Source organism: Furipterus horrens, unplaced genomic scaffold (assembly GCF_987537825.1).
Source record: "Furipterus horrens unplaced genomic scaffold, mFurHor1.1.pri manual_scaffold_2, whole genome shotgun sequence".
Taxonomy (NCBI): Eukaryota; Metazoa; Chordata; class Mammalia; order Chiroptera; family Furipteridae; genus Furipterus; species Furipterus horrens.
The window spans coordinates 154,797,565-154,817,630 of record NW_028327172.1 but is presented as its reverse complement, the minus strand read 5'-3'; the positions used below and the strand labels follow the sequence as shown (position 1 = coordinate 154,817,630).

Below are 20,066 nucleotides of genomic sequence, written 5' to 3'. Positions count from 1 at the left end.
TCCGCCCCTCCTACCCATCTAGGTGATTGTAGCTTCTTTAAATCCTTGGTTGTAGGACTTCCATACAGGTTGATTTTCTGGCAGTTCTGGATGTTATTTGTTTTCATGTCTAGTTGTAATTCTTGTGGTTGCGCAAAGAGGCAAAGCATGTCTACCCACGCCTACATCTTGACCGGAAGTCTGAGCTTCCTTTTTCTCTTCTGCATTCGTTCCTTTTTGCAAATCAGGAGCTTCAGCACTTTAATCTCCTTTGTTGATCCTCAAATGTTTAACCTTTTTTTCACATCTCTGTCCTTACCTCCTCTTTTCACATGGAAAACATCTTCAAGATTCAGCCAGGGAGGAAAGAGAGAAACTCAGTCCAAGGTATCATTTGTTAGGTCTTTCTTGCCTTCCTGCCAGGAGGTAGTGCTCTGTTGGCATGCAAGCACCCTGTGCACACCTGTGTTGTAACAACTGTTAGATTGTTGTGGTTCTTTTATCTGCTGGCCTTGGCAGGGCAGCTGTCTTCGACTTATCTCAGCATCTTCGTTCTTGACATGGTAGTGGGTCCATAGTAGAAGTTCAGTAAATAGATTTCAAATGTGCGGGTGAACATTTTAAAGTCGAAGACTGTTTATAATGAGTGTGATGGCACCTTTCATATTTACATTAGCCTTGAGTTTGTTTCTCTGTGTTTTCTTAAATCTCCAGTACTTTCCCCTATATGTCTCTTATTTTCTTGTATGTTTTACTCTTTTTTTGGCTTTGCTACTTTTGTTATATTTACCTCTGTACTTAGTGCTTTTACTCCTGTGCTTAGTGCTTTTCCACTTATAAACAGTTGCTTGATTATAAACAGTTGCTTGATTAGAGTTTTTTGTTTAGGATCCCTGTTCTTTCTCCCATGAGAAATTAAAGGCTTGAGGAAGAATTACTGGGTAGCATCTTTAACAAGTTTGATGCAGAGACCCTAGCATAGAGGAGCACTCTGATTGGTAGCTCTGTGATCCAGTCACAAGTTATTGAGTGCTAATACTGTGCCAGGCACTTCACTAAAAAATTTTATGCATCATCTCATTCAGTCTTCTGGCAAACCATATGGGGCAGAATTACTATTTTTATTTTACATATGAGGACACAAAGGCTTTGAGAGAGTATCTCAGTTTTCTAAGGTCACATAGTTAGAGCATGCTAGAGCCAAAATTCAAATCCAAGCACTTTACAGAGATTATACTTTTATTTCTTAGCTGAAATAGAATACACATAGAAGTGCATGTATATGTATCAATATTCATAAACTGAACATGTCCATGTAACCACTACCAGATTGAATAAAGCACCCCAGAAGCACCAGCTGGACTCCCTTCCAGTCACTATATCCCTTCCCCACTCCAGCCTCTTTTCACAGCATAGATTAATTTTACCTGTTATGTCTCATGTAAAAGGCATTGCATAGTATTTTATTTGGTATGTGCTGTTTTCCCTCTCAACATTATTTTTAGGAGACTCATTCATTTTGTTAGCGTATTTGTGAACCATGTTTCCATTGCTGTTATGTGAATATACCAAATTTTTTTAAAAGTATGTTTTATTAATTATATCGTTACAGTAGTTCCAATATTTTCCCCTTTGCTCCCCTCTGCCCAGCACCACCCCTCCACCAGAAATACCCCCCACCCCGGCCCCAAGACCATGCTCATGGGTCGTACATGCAAGTTCTCTGGCTTCCCCGTTTCCTATATCATTCTTTAAAAATAAAAATAATAATTAACTAATTTTTTAAACAATAAAAAGTAACAATCCCCCCCTCTCAGACTTAAGACCCTTTATAATCTTATAAAGGACAATGGGCGAAGGTCTCGAGCTCCTCTAGCTGCTTCAAGCTGGGCATGGTCGTCGTCCTACCCATCCTTGGGTCCAGAAAACCCTAATAATAGTGGGGGTGTGGAGGGGAGGGTGGCCTTCCCACATGGGGAAGGATCGTGCAGACTCCAGATCAGTTGGCTGTCTCCGGACAACGGCGTGCTTGGTTTCTAAGGGCTGGCGTCCTTGTTGTATTTGGTCCTGTTGTGATGTAGCTGCCTTTTCTGTCCATGGTTATAAGACTTCTCTCCAGCTAGTGTTCGGTTGGTTATTCCAAAACATTTTTTAAATACTATTTTAGAAGGACATTTGAATAATTTTAAGTCTGGGACTATTACAGGTAGTGCTAGTGTGATAGTTCTAGCACATTTCTTTTGGTGAACATAGATGCTTATTTTTGTTAAGTACGTACTAGCAATGGAATTTTTTTCTTTTTTTTAAATTTGTAAATCAGAACCTTTATTTTTTATTTTTCAATTATAGTTTACATTCAATATTATTTTGTATTTGTTTCAGGTGTACAACATAGTTGTTAGACAATCATATACTTGACAAAATATTCCCCTGATATAGGAGTGGAACTTATAAATCTTAGAATCTTCAGCTTTAGAGACATTGCCAGACAGTTTCCCAAAGTGTAAACTCCCACAGGCATTGTATACAAGTTCTAATTGCTGCATGTTTTTGCAATACCTGGTGTTACCTCTGTGGCTTTATGGTGTGCTCTGATTTTCTTTTCCCCAATAACTAATGAAATTGAGCATCTTTTCATATATTTATAGCTATTGGAGTATCTCTTGTGAGGTTTCTCTGAGTCCTTGCCTATGTTCTTTTTTTTTTTTTATCTGTTTTTATTTGTAGGAATTTTTTTATATTTTACATATGAGTCCTTTGTCACATACTTTGTGTGTATATATATATATATCTATATCTTAAATATATGTATACTGCTTCCCTTTTCACTCTTAATGTTGTCTGATGGAAAAAATACTGTGGTTTTTAAAGTTCAGTTCTATCAAAGTTACACATGTGCATAGATAAAGAGTAAAAATGTTCTACAGACTTTGTAACAAGAACTCACCCTCTGAGCCTGTTCCTTCTATGTGTGCAGCCACTTTTAACTCAAACAGCTGATCTGTTTGATATTTTAAACCATACGTGTTTCTAATTAATGCTTGAATTGCAGTTTCATGACTTTTAGGTTTAGGAACTATCTGACTTCCCTCTGTGGAAGAGGAGGAATAAGTCTTTTCTCCTGTAGTCCCCACCATATAACCCTCATATTTTGAATGTAGCTATAGCATAATTTTGGTATGCAATCTTTATACTGATACAACTTTGTAAACATTCATTCATATCTGATCCATGGAAACTAAAATTAATTTCCTTTCCTGCCTAACGTTTTTTCTTTTGGGGGGTTAGTAGTTGTTAGTACTACTTATTTTCTTTCTTTCTTTCTTTCTTTCTTTCTTTTCTTTTATTTATTTATTTATTTTTTGGTTCATTTGCTTAGTTTTTATGTTCTTAACCTCAGTTAAATCTCAAACTTGCTACTAGTCGTCTAAATAAATCTTTTCTCAAAATAGTTAGAAGCAGCAAATATTCTATTAATTCTTTGCCTAGCCTCTGTTTTGCTAAATAGTTTTTTATTTTATTTTGTTTAGTCTTGTGTTAGAGTCCTTCCTCAGATGCCTGATTATCTTTGAATTTCTACTCCTGCTTGAGTTAGACACCAGAAAGTTAATTTGAATCTCTGAGCTTAAGTGGGGTTTGTTCACTGATAAATGTTTGTTATAGGATAAGTTGGCTGGACTGTTTTATTTGGGGGAACTTGTATGTCTCAATCTCTGGGTCATTCCTTTTGGGCTATTCATATTCCCTAGAAATGACTCTTTTAATCTTTTTTTCTGGAAGAATAAGGCCTGGCTACAAACATACTGCAATTTTCTGTTAGGGAAGAAGAGATTGGCGGTGGTGGGGTGGGGCTGTTGAAAGGATGGAGTCTAAGTGCTTCTTTAACCATCAAGCTTCCAGTCTTCCAGGCAGACCTGGTGCTCTAGGCCCTGGGCTGGCAGGGGCCCTGGCTTGTGTTTAGGGCTTCTTGGCTTTATTTACTGCTGGTTTAGGATGTAGTGCTTTCATATCTCCTGAGTCATTGCTACTTGGCCATCTGTCCTTCAACTTAAAATTTTTTGTGCTCTTCTCTGTTCTTGATCTTTAAGATTCTATATCATTTTACTGTTATTTTAGTGGTGTTTTAAGAGGAGGTAAAGATAGATGCTTGTGTTTATTTCACCATCTTTAGCCTGTGCTTTTAACCAGTATATAGGCTTCCTCCCAGAGAGGCTGAGTGTTATTGGAGCATGTGGCATGGTGGAAGGAGCAGGTAGGTGGGACTTGACTTTGTCTATTGATTTACCTTGTATCTTTCTAATTTTTCTCTCTGATGATTATAGATAAGCATTCAGAATAAAAGATCAGCAAGCTTTCAAATTATTGCTTATGTGCCTGCTATATGTTAGACACTTGTTCTGGATTAGACTGGATGGAGAGGCTCTTGCCTCTGAATAGGACAGTGCCTTGTAGTCCCAGACCTGGTGTAGGGGAGAAGACAGAACCCGTACAGTCAACATGTAGTCAGATCGGCACAAAAGGAACAAAAAGGTAGAGCACTGACTTTGGAGTTAAGAAATGTTTTCAGGTCAGGTGGCCATTGATTCGATTTTTGAAGATTGGAAGTGTGCAATATTTGCACAGTGTAAGGTAGATTAGAATGCTGAGAGATTTTACAGTGGTTGTACATGTATCAATAATTAGGGAAATTATTACCTCTATAGATATAAATATTGGGTTAGTAAAAGTTCATTTGTTTTTTTCTGTTAGATGGCTCTAGTAGCACTTAGTTGTCTTTAACTTCATTCAAAACAGCTTTTTATATTGTATTGTGACAGCTGTCATATCAGTGTGCTTTAAAAAAATTATCAAAATTGGTGAATTTTTGTAGCCATTTCAATATTGACGATGGAAAAAAATAAGCAACATTTTTGGCATATTATGCTTTATTATTTCAAGAAAGGTAAAAACGCAATTGAAATGCAGAAGATTTGTACAGTGTATGGAGAAGGTGCTGTGACTGATCGAACATGTCAAAAGTGGTTTGCGAAGTTTTGTCGGGTAGACCAGTTGAAGTTGATAGCGATCAAATCAAGACATTGAGAACACTCATACCACAAGGGAGACAGCCAACATACTTAAAATATCCAAATCAATAAACTTATTGGTGAAAATGAAAAATGTGTCTTTTACAGAAAAAAACTAAATGGACTTTTTGGCCAACCCACTACTATTAAAGGGGAATGTTTACATCCAGTATGCTGCTAAATATGTTGCACTGAATTCCAGTCTCTCTGGAGTACTGCATTTTTGTAATTATCATACTTGGCTTTTTCGAAATTCATAGAGCATTCAGTTTGTGTTGTGTGGGTGAATTGTTGAAAATAGTGCACATAAAGATGATAAGAATGGAAATGGAGATCAAAATGAAATAGTATTGATCAAAGATAGTGCCAAGATTTGAGTTAATGAAAGAGGGGAACTGTCTACATTTTCACTTATAACTAGAAAATTGATCATCTCTAATCATACATTAAGAATCATTGGTTGTTGATAGGCAATTCGAGTAGGCTAAAGTAAATGTAATGTTCATTTCACTGTATTATATTTAGTCTAAGTCTTTTAAGTGGAGTTTTAAGTCCTATTAACTGTAAATATATATAACATCAAGTAATAATAGGAAACATTAATCTATAACTTTGATTTATTTAATTACAGATTTCTTTTCTGAATAGGGAATATCTTTGAAATATAATGTGAAATATTTTTATTTCTGTTTATGTAAGATACAGAAGATAAATGTATAATAGAAGGCCACAACTGTACATTTATTTGTGACTTGAATAGAATTAAACCTTCAGGAAACACAGAAACACTAGGTAGGTGTTTTTCTTTTTTCTTTTCTTTTTTGTTCTTTTTTGGATTGAAACAGACTTTCCCCTTATTCTTCTTGTTTTATTTTTTTTGCAGAATTACTCCTGAAGGAATTTTTTGAATATTTTGGAAATTTTGCTTTCAATAAAAATTCCATAAATGTTCGACAGGTAAATATTTTAATATTTGGTGATTATGTATATGGTCTCCTACTGTGCTAATATTTAATTAGTTTAGTTTTCAAAGCACTCTAACATGTGTTATTACATTTCAACTTTACAGTAATAGATACTAATAAGTAAATTGATGCCTAGAGGAGCTATATAAGTTGACTAAGATCAGTCACCTAGTTTTTTTGGAAGAACAAAGCCAACTCTTTCAACATTTAATACTGTATCTTTCAAAATGTGGAATATATTTTGAAAAGTTTTCTGGGAAGCATAATTTTACATACAGTTCTTTTTAAACTGGATTTGCGTTCCTAGGGAACAAATTGGATATCTGGTCTCAAAGCTAGATTTTAGTAATTTCCTCAATTCAGGTCTTTAGGGTTTAATTCATTTAGGCAAGTGTATTTATGATTTTGGTTCATCTGAGTAGTTGGAATGGTAAACATTTTTCTGAAAGAAAAAAAAAAAAGATCAGAACCCTAGGCAAAATTTGTTTATAAGTGAGGGGTACTTGAGATAGTTCTCTGATTGGGTTTATTCTATTTATTACTTTGGACATTTGGTTACGACCCTTATGAAATTGGCTTTTTAAAACATACTCAGATTTCGTTTTTTGTTGTTCAACTTTCCTTTATTCATTCTTTCCTAACTTTTATCCAGTAGATGGAGATTTTGTTTAAAAAAAAGAAAAAAAAAAAAGCGCAGGAAGAGAGAAGGCTGAGGCACAGAGCTCTGGAATACAGTCTGATTAGTAATTAGATTCCAGGTTAGAAGAAGGTCATGGAACATAGGAAATTCTTTATTCTTTTCGTACTCCTACCCTAGAGCTGAGAGCTGGACTGGCAGGAGCTCTGCTGAGCAGAAGCCTGAGAGAAGTTAGGGGATAAACACGTGCTCGCTCACATTGGAGAGTCTTGGCCATTTGTTTTATAATTGTTAGGTAATAAGTGGTGTCATTCGAAAGGAAAAGATTATATCTGCTAATGGAGGCATGGCTTCAGCTTTTTTATTTCCTATGAGCTGTCATATCTGGCAGAGCCTTTTTTAAGTTGGATCTGAACCTCTTAATGTTTTAAAATAAATAATAATTAATCCTTTGTTTCTTTGCTTCTTTTCTGGTTTTATACACAGGAAACATTAATTATTATATTTAATTTAAGGATTTTAATTTTGCGTGCGTCTGTTCCCACTGTAGTAGATAGGTTTCTAACAAGTCTCAAAAATAAATGTATCTTTACCTTATTTTCTGCCATATTTCATTTTCATTTTTTTTCTTCCCAGCTCTATCCTGTTAGGTAAAAGATGTCATTTTAAAAATACTTTTATTTATTGACTTAGTCCGGATACTCTCAACTGAGTATTATCATCCATAGCTCATAAACCAAATTAATTTTTCTCTAAAGAATGTTCATAAAACTTCAATGGAAAAAAAATCAGTAGTACACACCTACACAAATACATAACATGCATACATATGCAGTCCTTTTAGGAAAGAAATTCTTTATTCTGTAAAGTTAATGCTGGTATTTTATATGTTTTTGACATTTTATTAAACCAAATTGTTCTTATATCTGAGCACTTCATGTATGTATATACATTTTTTTTCCTTGTAATAATCTTTAGGGAAAGGAACAGAACAAACCTGAATCTTCTCCACTGCACATTCAGAATCCTTTTGAAACTTCTCTCAACATCAGCAAAAATGTAAGCCAGAGCCAGCTGCAAAAATTTGTGGATCTGGCCAGAGAAAGTGCCTGGATTTTACATCAGGAGGAGAAAGACCACCCTTCCCCATCAAGTAATCAGCCATGGGGGCTGGCAGCCCTGCTGCTGCCTTCTGTAGCAAATAGCATGTCTCGCGCCAAGAAGAAAAGGAAGAAGCCTGCAAGTGAAAGAATTAAAAACTTGTTGGAATCCATAAAAAGTAGCAGTGCAGACAATTCCATGAACACCAGTGGGAAAAGAACAGTTAGTACACAGGCATAATGGCTACTGCTTGGCTTTAAGAACTGGTTTTATCCTATAAAATGATCTTTGGACAGCTTGGTGGAATTTTCACAGAGCTCAACTTTCACCTGAGGTCTCTTTTCATGGTCTTTGATCTTCTCACTGGGCCCTTGATCTGGTCTGAAGTTCTGGGACATTTTGGGTAATCAGGCTACGACCCAGGCACTTTATTAAAACATCAGCTACAAGGAACAGACGAAAGAAGATTGAAATGTACTTTAATAGATTAACTATACAAAGTGAATGGTAAAAGTCAATTTTAGAATCATTGTTGATATCCATGTTAGTCCCTGGGTACGTACATGTACAGTCAAGGAATACAATAAAGCTTCACATTTTGGTAATACTCTTTAGTATGTATTTTTGTTTTCTGTAAGCAAAGTGCTTTTATTCACATATAAACTGAAACAGGTTGGTAATTATTTTGAAAAATGTTGATGTTTTTAAAAAATAAATACAGACACTTCAGTTACTATGTTCTAGGTGTTCTATGCCATATTTGTACATTATATTTTAAATATTTAGTTTTTCCATTAAAAAAATAAAACCCTGATAATATTAATCTATAATATTTCTTTTAAAAGAAAGGATTTTATTTATTTATTTTTAGAGAGAGGAGAAGGGAGGAAGAGGAAGAGAAACATTGATGTGGGCAAGATACATCAATTGGTTGCCTCACACACCTCCAACTGAGGACCCAGACTGCAACCCAGGCATGTGCCCTGGCTGGGAATCGGACTGGTGACCTTTCGCTTCACAGGCTGGTGCTCAATCCACTGAGCCACACCAGCCAGGGCTAATTTGTAATATTTCTAGTATTTCTTCACGTCTCTTTTGAGAATTCCTTTCTTCCTGTAGGAAATAGAGCTGTATTGAAATATAATTCCATTACGTTTCTTCTGGAGTAACTTCCATTTTTTTTTTTTTTTTCAGATTTAATGTGTTTTATTGATTAAAATATTACATTTGTGCCAATTTCCCTTCCCTCTGCTCCCCTCCACCCGGTGGCCCCCCTCCCTCCAGTTGTCCCCCCCTTTTAGATTATGTCCATTAGTTGTGCATACAGTTCCTCCCAACCTCTCTCCGTCTATTCCATTCCCTCCTACCATGATCCCCAATTCCTATATCATCTCCCTCCCTCTCCCCACTCCCCCTCCCTGTTGACCTCCCCCCACTATGCTTCCCTTACCCACAGTTCCTTTTCCACTCTCGTTGCCTGTTTCGTTTGCCTTTGTTTCATCTCCCTAGCTTCTGTTTTTTAAACCAGTCCCTTTAACATCTCATATAACAGTGGTTTGGATCTAATGAACTCTTTCAGTTTTATTTTGTCCTGGAAACACTTTCTCTGTCCTTCTATTCTGAATGACAATTTCGCTGGATAGAGTATTCGTGGTTGTAGGTTTTGGATTTTCATTACTTTGAATATTTCTTGCCAGTCCCTTCTTGCCTGTAGGGTTTCCCTTGAGAAGTCAGCTGATAGTCTAATTGGGACCCCTTTGTACATAATTCTTTTCTTCTCTCTTGCTGCTTTTAAGATTCTCTCTTTATCTTTAATTTTTGACATTTTGATTATAATGTGTCTTGGAGTGGTTCTCCCTGGGTCCAGTCTCTTGGGAACTCTCCTTGCTTCCTGGACCTGCAAGTCTATTCCCTTCCCCAAGTCTGGGAAGTTCTCCTTTATTATATTTTCACTCAATTTTTCAAGTTCTTGTTCATCTTCCTCATTCTCTGGCAAACCAATGATTCTTATGTTGGGCCTTTTATAGCTGTCCCAGAGGTTTCTGATCCTCTCATTGTTGCTTCCTATTTCCTCTCGCTGCATTGGTTGACTGCTTGTTCCTTCTCCATATTCCAGTTTGTTGAAATGAACTCTGGATTCCTCACCATCTGTCTCGTATGCGGTTTTGTTCCTTTCGTTATGAAAGTTTTTCGCTTCTTTCATATCTTTTTCCTGCTCTTTTGTGAATTCTGTAAGCCACCTGATAACAATGGCCCAGAACTGAGCCTCTGACAGGTTTCTTATCTGTTCATCTGTCAGGTTCTCTATCTGTTGCCTGGTGAGCTGTGCCACCGGGATTTCTATAGTTGTCTGCCTCATTTTGACAGATGCGTTTTGTTTTCTTGGGCCGGCTGTAGGGGGCAGTGCCTGTGTACGCGTCACAATTCAGCAACCGGCGCCTGCCTGTCCGCGACCTATTTCGCAGCCCTGTGGTGCTTTCTTTGGGGGCGGGGGTCCAAGATGGATTCACACAGTTATTCAGCTAGGAGACCGGGATCCGTCCTCCCACCCCCCTGGGCCTCACTGTTCAAGGCGATGCGGTGGCTGCTTTCCCCAGCGCTGGGGTCGCGCACTGCCAGGGGCTTGACTGCAGCCGGGATTTTTCGCCCCCCCGCCGCTGTCCCAGGTGCGACCGCAAACAGCGCTGCCCTCTTTAACTCTTACCTGCCCAAATGGCACCGCTGGTTTATAACTTCATATGTTGGGCTTCCGTGTAGTTTTATTTTCTGGAATTTCTAGTTATCCTTTGTTTTGAAGTAGTTGTATTCCTCTCTAGTTGTAGAGGGAGACCTAGCGTGTCCGTCTAAGCCTCCATCTTGGCCGGAAGTCCTCCTATATTTTTGCTATAATCTAGTAACTGATTTGCCTCTTTTCACCATGTTCAGTATAGTCTGTTCTCAGTCCACTGGCTAGAATGTTATGATCATGACATTCTTTTTTTTCAAAACCTTCCAGGGGCTTCTTTCCCACTCTATTATTTATAAAACCAGGACTTGTAATAAAAATTAAAATGTAGTCCTGGCTGGTGTGGCACAGTGGAGTGAGCGCCAGCCTGAGAACCAAAGGGTTGGTGGTTCAATTCCCAGTCAGGACACATGCCTGGGTTGCAGGCCAGGTTCCCAGTTGGGGGTGCACCAGGGGCAACCACACACTGATGTTTCTCTCCCTCTCTTTCTCTCTCCTTTCTCCTCTCTCTGAAAATAAATAAAATACTTAAAAAAATTAAAATGTAAACCATGTCTGTGTTTCTTCAAACTACTTGAAGAACAACCTTTTGAAATGTCTCTCAGATAGTTGGGCAATATTTGTCAGAATTACAGATGCATATATGTTTTGATCCAGCAGTTCTACTTCTAGAAATTTATTGTATAGTTATACTTGATCAATCTTGAAGCTTATTTCTTATAGCAAAAGATAATAACCTAAATAAATAAGGAAGCTCTTTATTTAGTGATCTGGAACTATCTTCAAGATATAGCGTTAAAATTGCTAAGTAAAACAAACAAAGGGTAAGGCACTGTATACATACACACATACACAGAGAGATGAAACATATTTGCTTGTATGCATACAGACTATCTCTGGAAGGATACACAAAAAAACTGATAGCATTTGTTGACTTTGGAAATGAAACTAAAATGCTGGAAGACAAGTGTTCCTTCTCCATATTCCAGTTTGTTGAAATGAACTCTGGATTCCTCACCATCTGTCTCGTATGCGGTTTTGTTCCTTTCGTTATGAAAGTTTTTCGCTTCTTTCATATCTTTTTCCTGCTCTTTTGTGAATTCTGTAAGCCACCTGATAACAATGGCCCAGAACTGAGCCTCTGACGGGTTTCTTATCTGTTCATCTGTCAGGTTCTCTATCTGCTGCCTGGTGAGTTGTGCCACTGGGATCTCTATATTTGTCTGCCACATTTTGACAGATACGTTTTGTTTTCCTGGGCTGGCTGTCGGGGGCGGTGCCTGTGTAAGCGTCACAAGTCAGCGACTGGCGCCTGTCTGCGACCTATTTTGCAGCCCTGTGGTGCTTTCTGTGGGGGCGGGGGTCCAAGATGGATTCACACAGTTATTCAGCTAGGAGACCGGGATCCGTCCTCCCACCCCCCTGGGCCTCACTGTTCAAGGCGATGCTGCGGCCGCTCTCCCCAGCGCCGGAGTCGCGCACGCCAGGGGCTTGATTGGAGTCGCGCACGCCAGGGGCTTGATTGCCTCCGGGATTTTTCGCCGCCCCGCCCCGCCGCTCCGCAAACAGCTTTGCCTTCTTTAACTCTTACCTGCCCAAATGGCACCGCTGGTTTATAACTTCATATGTTGGGCTTCCGTGTAGCTTTATTTTCTGGAATTTCTAGTTATCCTTTGTTTTGAAGTAGTTGTATTCCTCTCTGGTTGTAGAGGGAGACCTAGCGTGTCCGTCTAAGCCTCCATCTTGGCCGGAACGTAACTTCCATTTTAAGAAGCAAAAATGTGGTGTTTGAAAACACAGACTTGAGCTGGACTGGCTTCATGATAAATTACTTGGTCTCTGTGGGCTCCCAGTTGTTTCATGTGTAAACAGGATGATACTGTGCCTACTTTATAGCTTGTGAAGATTGAGTGAGGTACATATGTCTAGTGCCTGGCACGTAGTACTTGGTGCTTCTGTTTACCTACAAATAGTCCCTCTTTATATTGCGGTTCATTTATGGTGGCCTCACTGTATCGCGGGATTTTTAAAAATATTATATTTATTTGTTGCGGATTTTTCGCTATATCGCGGGATTTTGTGGTACCGTATGTGTATGTTGTTAAAGTTATGTAGGTTTAAGAGTGTAAAATAAATGTAAGGTTCCTACTTCACAGGCGGTTCTCAAACGTAATACTCGCCATAAGTGAGGGAATACTTCCTTTTTGTGTTTGTGTTATGTGATTTATTATTCTTGGCTACTCAAAATTCAGATTTAGAGTGTAGTGGTTTTCAAAATAGTTTCCCATGTAAGTTTTCAGTCACAAACTAAAATGAGCTCTGCTTTGGGTATTTTGGGAAACTAATAGAATTGTTATGAAGCAAATAATTTCTGTGCATAGCCAACTTCTGAAACCAACAAATAAGTACCAGTATTCTTTTTCACAAGTGGTGTCTTCAAAAGGCATTTTTCATTTGTTCTTTAATTAGGTTTATTTTGTTGGGCTTGAAACCTGTATTAAGAATTAAAAAGAGGTTTCAAAAGCATTAAATATTTAAGAGCTTCTAAATGAGATCATTTCTTTTGTTCATTATTTGGACATTTTTCTATTAGATTGGTATTCTAAAATGTTCATATAAGTACATAACGTGTGTATATGTATTAGCATTTTCTTTTTTGTAGTTTATAGAACAATTGACACTGTAGGTCTTTTACTTTTCAGAATCAAATTTAATTGTGATAAATTTTAATATACAGTGATCTTTTTAACATAAAATTTTAATTCTAGTTAACTAAATATGGACTACAACCGAATTTAATGTTTTCTCTTAGGTTCGTTGTGTCACATTCCAAATTTTTATTTTTTAAATTATATTGTGTTGATTATGCTATTACAGTTGTTCAATTTTCCTCCCTTTGTCCCCTTCCACCCAGCACTCCCCACTCCCTCAGGCAACACCCACACTGTTTTCCATGTGCATGGGTCCTGAAAATATGTTCTTTATATATTCTTTGGCTACTCTGTTCCATATGCTGTATTTTACATCCTTGTGACTATTCTGTAACTACCAATTTGTATTTCTTGATCCCTTCACTTTTTTAGTCCTTTCCCCCGACATCCCTCCCTTCTGGCAACCATCAAAACATTCTCTGCATCTATGATTTCGTTTCTGTTCTGCTTGTTTGTTTATTTTGCATTTTAGGTTTATCTGTTGAGAGATATGTATAATATTGCCATTTTATCGTTCATATTTTTGCTCTTTTTCTTAAATAACTCCCTTTAACATTTCATATAGTAATGGTTTGGTGATGATGAACTCTTAGATTTTTCTTGTCTGGGAAGCTCTCTATCTGCCCTATGATTCTAAATGATAACTTTGCTGGGTAGAGTAATATTGGTTGTAGGTCCTTGCTTTTCATCACGTTGAATACTTCCTGCCAATCCCTTCTTGCCTACAAAGTTCCTTTTGAGAAATCAACTGATAGTATTATAGGCACCCCTTTGTAGGAAACTCTCTGCTTTTCTCTTGATGCTTTTTAAGATTCTCTCTTTGTCTTTAATCATTGGCATTTTAATTATGATGTGTCTTGGTATGGGCCTTTTTGGATCCAACTTGTTTGGGACTCCCTGTGCTTCCCAGACTTGTACGTCTATTTCCTTCAATTTCCAATTTCTTGCTCTCTCTTCTCCTTCCAGCACTCCCATGATGAGAATGTTGGTATGCTTGAAGTTGTTCCAGAGGCTCCTTACACTATCCTCATTTTTTTAAATTCTTTTTTTCTTCTTGATGTTCTGATTGGGTGGTTTTTGCATCATATATTTCAAATTGCTGATGATTCTTGGCTTCATCCACTCTACTTTTGATTCCCTGTAAATTGTTCTTCATTTTAGTTACTATATTCTTCATTTCTGACTGGTTCTTTTTTATGGTTTTCATGTCCTTTTCCATGCTGTTGAAGTTCTGTCTGACTTCATCTGCTCTTCCCTTAAGTTCCTTGAGCATCCATATAACCAGTGTTTTAAATTCTGTATCTAGTAGTTTGTCTCCATTTTATTTAGTTCTGTTTCAGGAGTTTTGTTACGTTCTTTCATTTGAGCCATACTTCTTTGTGTCTTCATTTTGGCAGCCTCCCTGTGTTTGTTTTTATGTATTAGGTCAAGCTGCTAATACTCCCTGGCTTGGAAGAGTAGCCTAATGTAGTAAGTATCCTGTAGGGTCCAGTGGCACAGCCTGCCGTATCCCCCAAGTTGGGTTTTCGAAGTATGCCCACTGTCTGGGCTATGTACACCCTCCTCCTGTAGTTGAACCTTGGTTGCTGTTGGCAGGTCAAGGGAGGGATTTACCCAGCCAGTCAGCTTTAAGGAAGGGCTGTGCCCACTGACCACCAACCTCCAGCCAATGTGGAGATACAGCTTGTACTTGTGGAGGTGGTTGGGTGGTGGTGCTCTGACGTGGTCTGTAGCTGTCTCCTGGTTACAAGGCTCTGGGACTTCCTGGGAGGCTCAGGCCAATGTCAGCCCCTACCTCTGTTATTTGCGGGGCCACCTGGCATAAGCTACAAAGCAATCTGCAGGTGGCCGCTACTTGTGCTGGGTGTGGAGGTGCCCCAGTGAGGCCAAGCTGTGAACCAAGGCCGGCTGCTGCTAGTGCCGGGCCTGGAGCCACTTAGCAATAGGTATGGGGCTTATTGAAGTCAGATGATGCTTGTTTGACAGGACTTAGGAAAATCTGAAGCTTGAGCCAAGACAGGCCATTCATATGGGAATTCCCCTGGAAACAATTTGGGGGGCCGAAAGATGTGTGAGGCAGAGCCTCAGGGAATCACCAGGGAGGGGCAAACAGTATGAGCCAGGTTGATGGAGTCTCAGATATGGCACCTGCCTGCTTGCCCAGCAAAGGAACAATGGCTGCTGCCAGCATTTCTCTCTGGGAGAAAGCTGTCCCCTAGCTCTTTTCCCAAAACCACAATTCAGTTCCTTCCTGTATTTCTCTGATGCCTTTCAATCTGCTGTCCTACAATGGAGCTTAGAGGAAATGAGTCTTGGGTAAGTCTGTGCACGAGCCTTTTGAGAGGACCTGCCTGGGAATCCAGCACTTTCTGTCTTCCACAGCCTCAACCCTCAATGGTTTTTACAGCCAGAAGTTATGGATACTTATCTTCTTGGCACTGGAATCTGGGCTAGAAGGCCTGTTGTGAGGCTGGGGCCACTCCTGATTTTTATCCACCTCACGTGGGTGTAGGACAAGCATGTTCCACATCTCTGCCCCTCCTACCAGTCGTGATGCTGGTTCTTCTGTAGTCTTAGGATATCCATCCAGCTCGATTTCTGACAGTTCTGAATAATGGTGGTTCTGTAGTTGAGTTGCAGTATTGAGGTGGTTTTGCGAAGAGGTGGGCCGTGTTTACCTAGGTTGTCATATTAGTTTTCTCTCACATTCCACAGTTTTTAAGGATAGTTTTTATTACATCTCAGGGATAATCAATTACTTGTGATTGTCATTTTTTAGTTAAAAGTAATTTTTCAAGGTTCTTTTCTGGCTCTTACTAGGCTTTCATTCAATAGCTTTCATCTACAATGAATTTTATTCAGCATATTAAAGTAGTTTTTGATATGAGCCTCATAAATTAGATTGATATCAGATATACATCATTCCAGATTTAAAGCTCACTAGTATAATTCCTGGAGTTATTACCTGTCTTTAGGAAGTTAGAGAATTGGCCAGAGACATTCTAGGAAAACAATGTAGAATCTCTTGTTCACAAACCTTCAGTCATAGAGAAGAGAATAGACAGTTGAAATAGGACTTGCTTCCTGCTGTCCTTTTCTACTTGCCTCTTTTTTTGCTCTAGGGCTATAGTCAAGTGACAGTAGAATTTGATTGTTTCAAGTCACTTCATCTTCCTAGAAATTCCTTCGTCTGAAAAGTACAGCTCTCTTCAGTTCATTGGGGCCTGCTGGTGCCATGGGAGAGAAGAGCTGCATTTGCATGTATAATTTAAGTCAGCACAGTGAGCATCTGCAGTTTAGCCCACAGGACCAGCAGCCAAGCACTGGCAGCTTGTCTAGGCAGCAGCTTTCCGCTTCCTTCCCATGATTCAGTTGGTGAGTGGCTGTCATTGTGTTTTGGTTCAGTTCCTTCAGGAAAGAGTGTAGGCATGGAATGTTCAGAATAATAGGGAAATGAAACCATTTCTGCTTGAGCTAACCAGAGTTTTATCATATTGGGTAGGTTAGGGGAGGTGTTGAAGGGATGCTAGTGGACCAAGGCGGGCACAGGGACTGCTGTGGGGAAAAGCCTTCGTGGGAGTCAGGAGGAGGGAGGCATGGCTGGGGAAGACAGTTCAGACTGGGATCTAGTTTTATTGTGTTGCTCAGGAGAGTGGAGGTTGAGTGAAATAATGAAGGACTGCCAGTGACAAGTAAGAAGTTGAACGTACAAGGTGGGGCAAAAGTAGGTGTACAGTTGTTTGTTTAGAAAATAGTACAATAATTGATAATAATACAAGAATGAACCGTTTCATGTACTCAAACTGTACACCTACTTTTGCCCCACCCTCTTTTCAGTGGTAAACTATTGAAGGTTTTGATATAAGATTAATAAAAATTAGAGCAGTATTTTTAGACAGTATGTCAATCCAAGTAGTTTTAGATCATACCTTTTTTTTTTTTTGCCCACAAATTGAGCATAATGGGTCTCATTAAGTTAGGTAAAATTTTGCTGTTAAATCTTCCATAAAGGTCCAGAAGCTGACTGTCATATACTTAAGAAGAGTCATCTTAATATTTAATAAGGAAGTCAAAATTAAGTGGTTTAAAGCTATCATCAGGAAATACCAGGTCAAGACACATAATTTTATGTAAAGACTTATTGAGAAATTCTGTGTAATATATACTTGGAAAGGAATGAAAACATGCCCAAAAATCACTTTTCACCTTGGGATGATGTTGGAAAATTTATTTTAAATACTTGAAAGGCTTATTTTGGTTTCTGTGCTGAGTTCAATTACTTGTGGATACATATTCCAAAGAATATAAACATTACAATGCTCCTCTGGAATTCCCATGGAGCAATTCCCAGAAAATGTCTATTTTAGATAACATTTTTAATCTGAAGTATCTATGATTCCAGATATATAAGATCACCACAGTTTATTTTAAAAATACAACATTTGGGCCCAGGCTAGATAGCTCAGTTGATTTGCGCATTGACCCCATACACTTAAGGTTTGGGGTTCAACCCCTGGTCAGGGCACATACAGGAAGCAACCAATCAGTGCATAAATGAGTGTAATAATAAATCTATGTTTCTCCCTCCCCTCTCCTCTCTCTAATTTAAATATTTTTAAAATACAGTATTTGTGTTTTAAATGTGATCCCTGTGTTAACTATGTATATGTATCCATCCACCTTTCAGAACTCAGTGGAGTCAAAGCCATATTAAAGATGTTACTTTTTATGTCTATTCTTAGAGGAATACATTTAAACTTTTTTCCCCCATGGCAAAGTTTCTAAGCTCTGAGAATGTGTTGCTGAGATATTTTAAAGAGCACTGGAAAGATATAAACTGAAGAAGTAAATGGTACACAATGAAGAATATGTAGTATTACCTAATTTGCAATACTGTTAGTAATTATGTAATTACCAAATTAGTAATACCTGATTTGGAACAGGGCAAGTCTAAATTAGTGAAAAATACAAGTTATAGAATATTATTTTTTTCTAAGTTTTATTTTGAAGTATGATATATTGAAAACTTACTATAATGGGTGTTACCAAATAAAACAAAATTAATTAAAAAATTACAAATTAGGTCTGCATTACATTCTGTGTTACCAAAATTCTTTAACAAACTTGTTAAGTACAATGAAAATGTTACATTATTGAAGCTTTTTTTTTGTTACAAAGTTACTGCTACCTGGCTTAGATTAATGCAGTTTAATAATTATATAATTAGTGTTTTAATTAATATTTGCTTAGTTGACACATAGACTCGGAGTATGATGTAGAATAGCATACTGACATGTTCTCCTCAAAACTGACTTACAGTGAAATGTGGATTATGAAACTGACTGATGTGTTGCAATGGAATCTGATACTCAAAGCCTGATTTTTTTCTCTATCTACAATGTATCTTCTAATTTTATAATACACATGCCATAAAACAAGCTTCACCATTTTTCCCCCCTTTGGTAATTTAGAAGGGCTGTTTTATAATGACTTGTGTGTGATAATGTCCCTTCACACACCCCTCCCTATCATTGTCTCCTTGAGCCTATAGTAAGCATCTTTGGAGTTCCTGTGCTTGATTCTTTGGCATTAATGGTTATGAAGTTATTAGTATTGAGTGGTCTCCTTCAGTTTTATATAATTGAGTTTTTTAAAAAGAGATCCACAGCACCTTTTGCATATTTTTATAGTTTTTAAATATTTGACTTGTTTACCTTTTTTTGTTAAAGAAGTAACTGCTCTTAAAGTGCCATTGAGGGTAGCACTTCATTTATCTGTTGTAGAGGAGTGGGATGAATTCACATAAACACATTTTTCAGATAACATTGATTCCCATAGCTTTGTGATCACTCTGGGCATATGACTTCATCTTTATTGTGCTTTAAATAGAGTTCTTTACTTTCACTTCAGCTTGTGTTAAGTTAAAAATTTCTTCCTTAAAATTGGCTAACTTCATAATTTGCCTATTCGTCTTGTTAGTGCCATTGTTTTCTGCCAATATAGCTCAAATTCTGGGATCCTTTAAAACTCCTTTTTCACTTCGTTTGGTAAATCCACAGCATTTCTGTTGTCATTAGCTTAGTTCATGTCTTTATTACTTCTTTCTAATTTAACACAATATTAATCTATTAGCTTGTTTCCCAACATCATTTTCCCCTTTTCTGTGTACCCGTTTAAACTATCCATTTTCAGAGGAGTAGGATTTAAGAAAGTACATTTTATGGTAAATCAATATTAAATTACATATTTGTTTATTGTGACTCTAAAGATACTTTGGAATTGTACAGGGCCTTAAGGTCATTCTAAATAGCAGTGAACACTTTTGTACAGGTATGCAAAAAAAGATACTGATTAAAAGTTCTAATTAGTAAAATGCACAGGATTTTTTTCCATAACATCCAAAAAGTATTCTGTTTATAAATCCTACTGACTTGTTAACTGACTTGTTAACATTTCCAGACTTCTCTAATATACTTAATCCCAAAATACTGGTGCAGTGGAGTCATTCATTCAGTAAATATATACCCGTGCTTACTATGTGTACCAAGTACCGTAAATCAAGAAGCACTACTTACTAAGAGATATATGTAAGGTTTGAGTTGCTGGAAAACTTGATTTTTATTCTTGAGTTGAAAGACTTAGTTAGGGGTAACAGTTCTGCCTACATATATTTATGAGTTAATGATGCAATCAAAATCCTATAAGCACTAAAAAGAAAAAGAAGAAATTTGAAAGTCACCAGAAGTGTGTCTGGAAGAACAACTACACAAGAACAGCTAGGAAAAAACGGTTTTTAATTTTGGTAAATAACATTAAAATGTAAGACAAAAGTAATTTAAACAGAATGCTGCTGATTCGAGGTAGACCAATCAATAAAACAGG

The 20,066-nt window shown here is 37.7% G+C and overlaps 1 protein-coding gene across 2 annotated transcripts in view; it reads left to right on the top strand.

The window, feature by feature from the left end:
• Positions 1 to 8,355, top strand: part of MTPAP (mitochondrial poly(A) polymerase) — a 28,495-nt gene extending 20,140 nt beyond the window's left edge. The window contains exons 7-9 of one of the 2 annotated variants that reach the window (XM_090268056.1): positions 5,751 to 5,837; positions 5,929 to 6,002; positions 7,626 to 8,355. In XM_090268056.1, the coding sequence (XP_090124182.1) occupies positions 5,751 to 5,837; positions 5,929 to 6,002; positions 7,626 to 7,988 (524 nt within the window). In that variant the 3' untranslated portion in view covers positions 7,989 to 8,355. Of the gene's footprint in view, positions 1 to 5,744; positions 5,838 to 5,928; positions 6,003 to 7,625 lie in introns of both variants that reach the window. The other variant, XM_090268055.1, reaches the window with a different exon arrangement.
• The last annotated feature ends 11,711 nt before the right edge of the window (positions 8,356 to 20,066 follow it).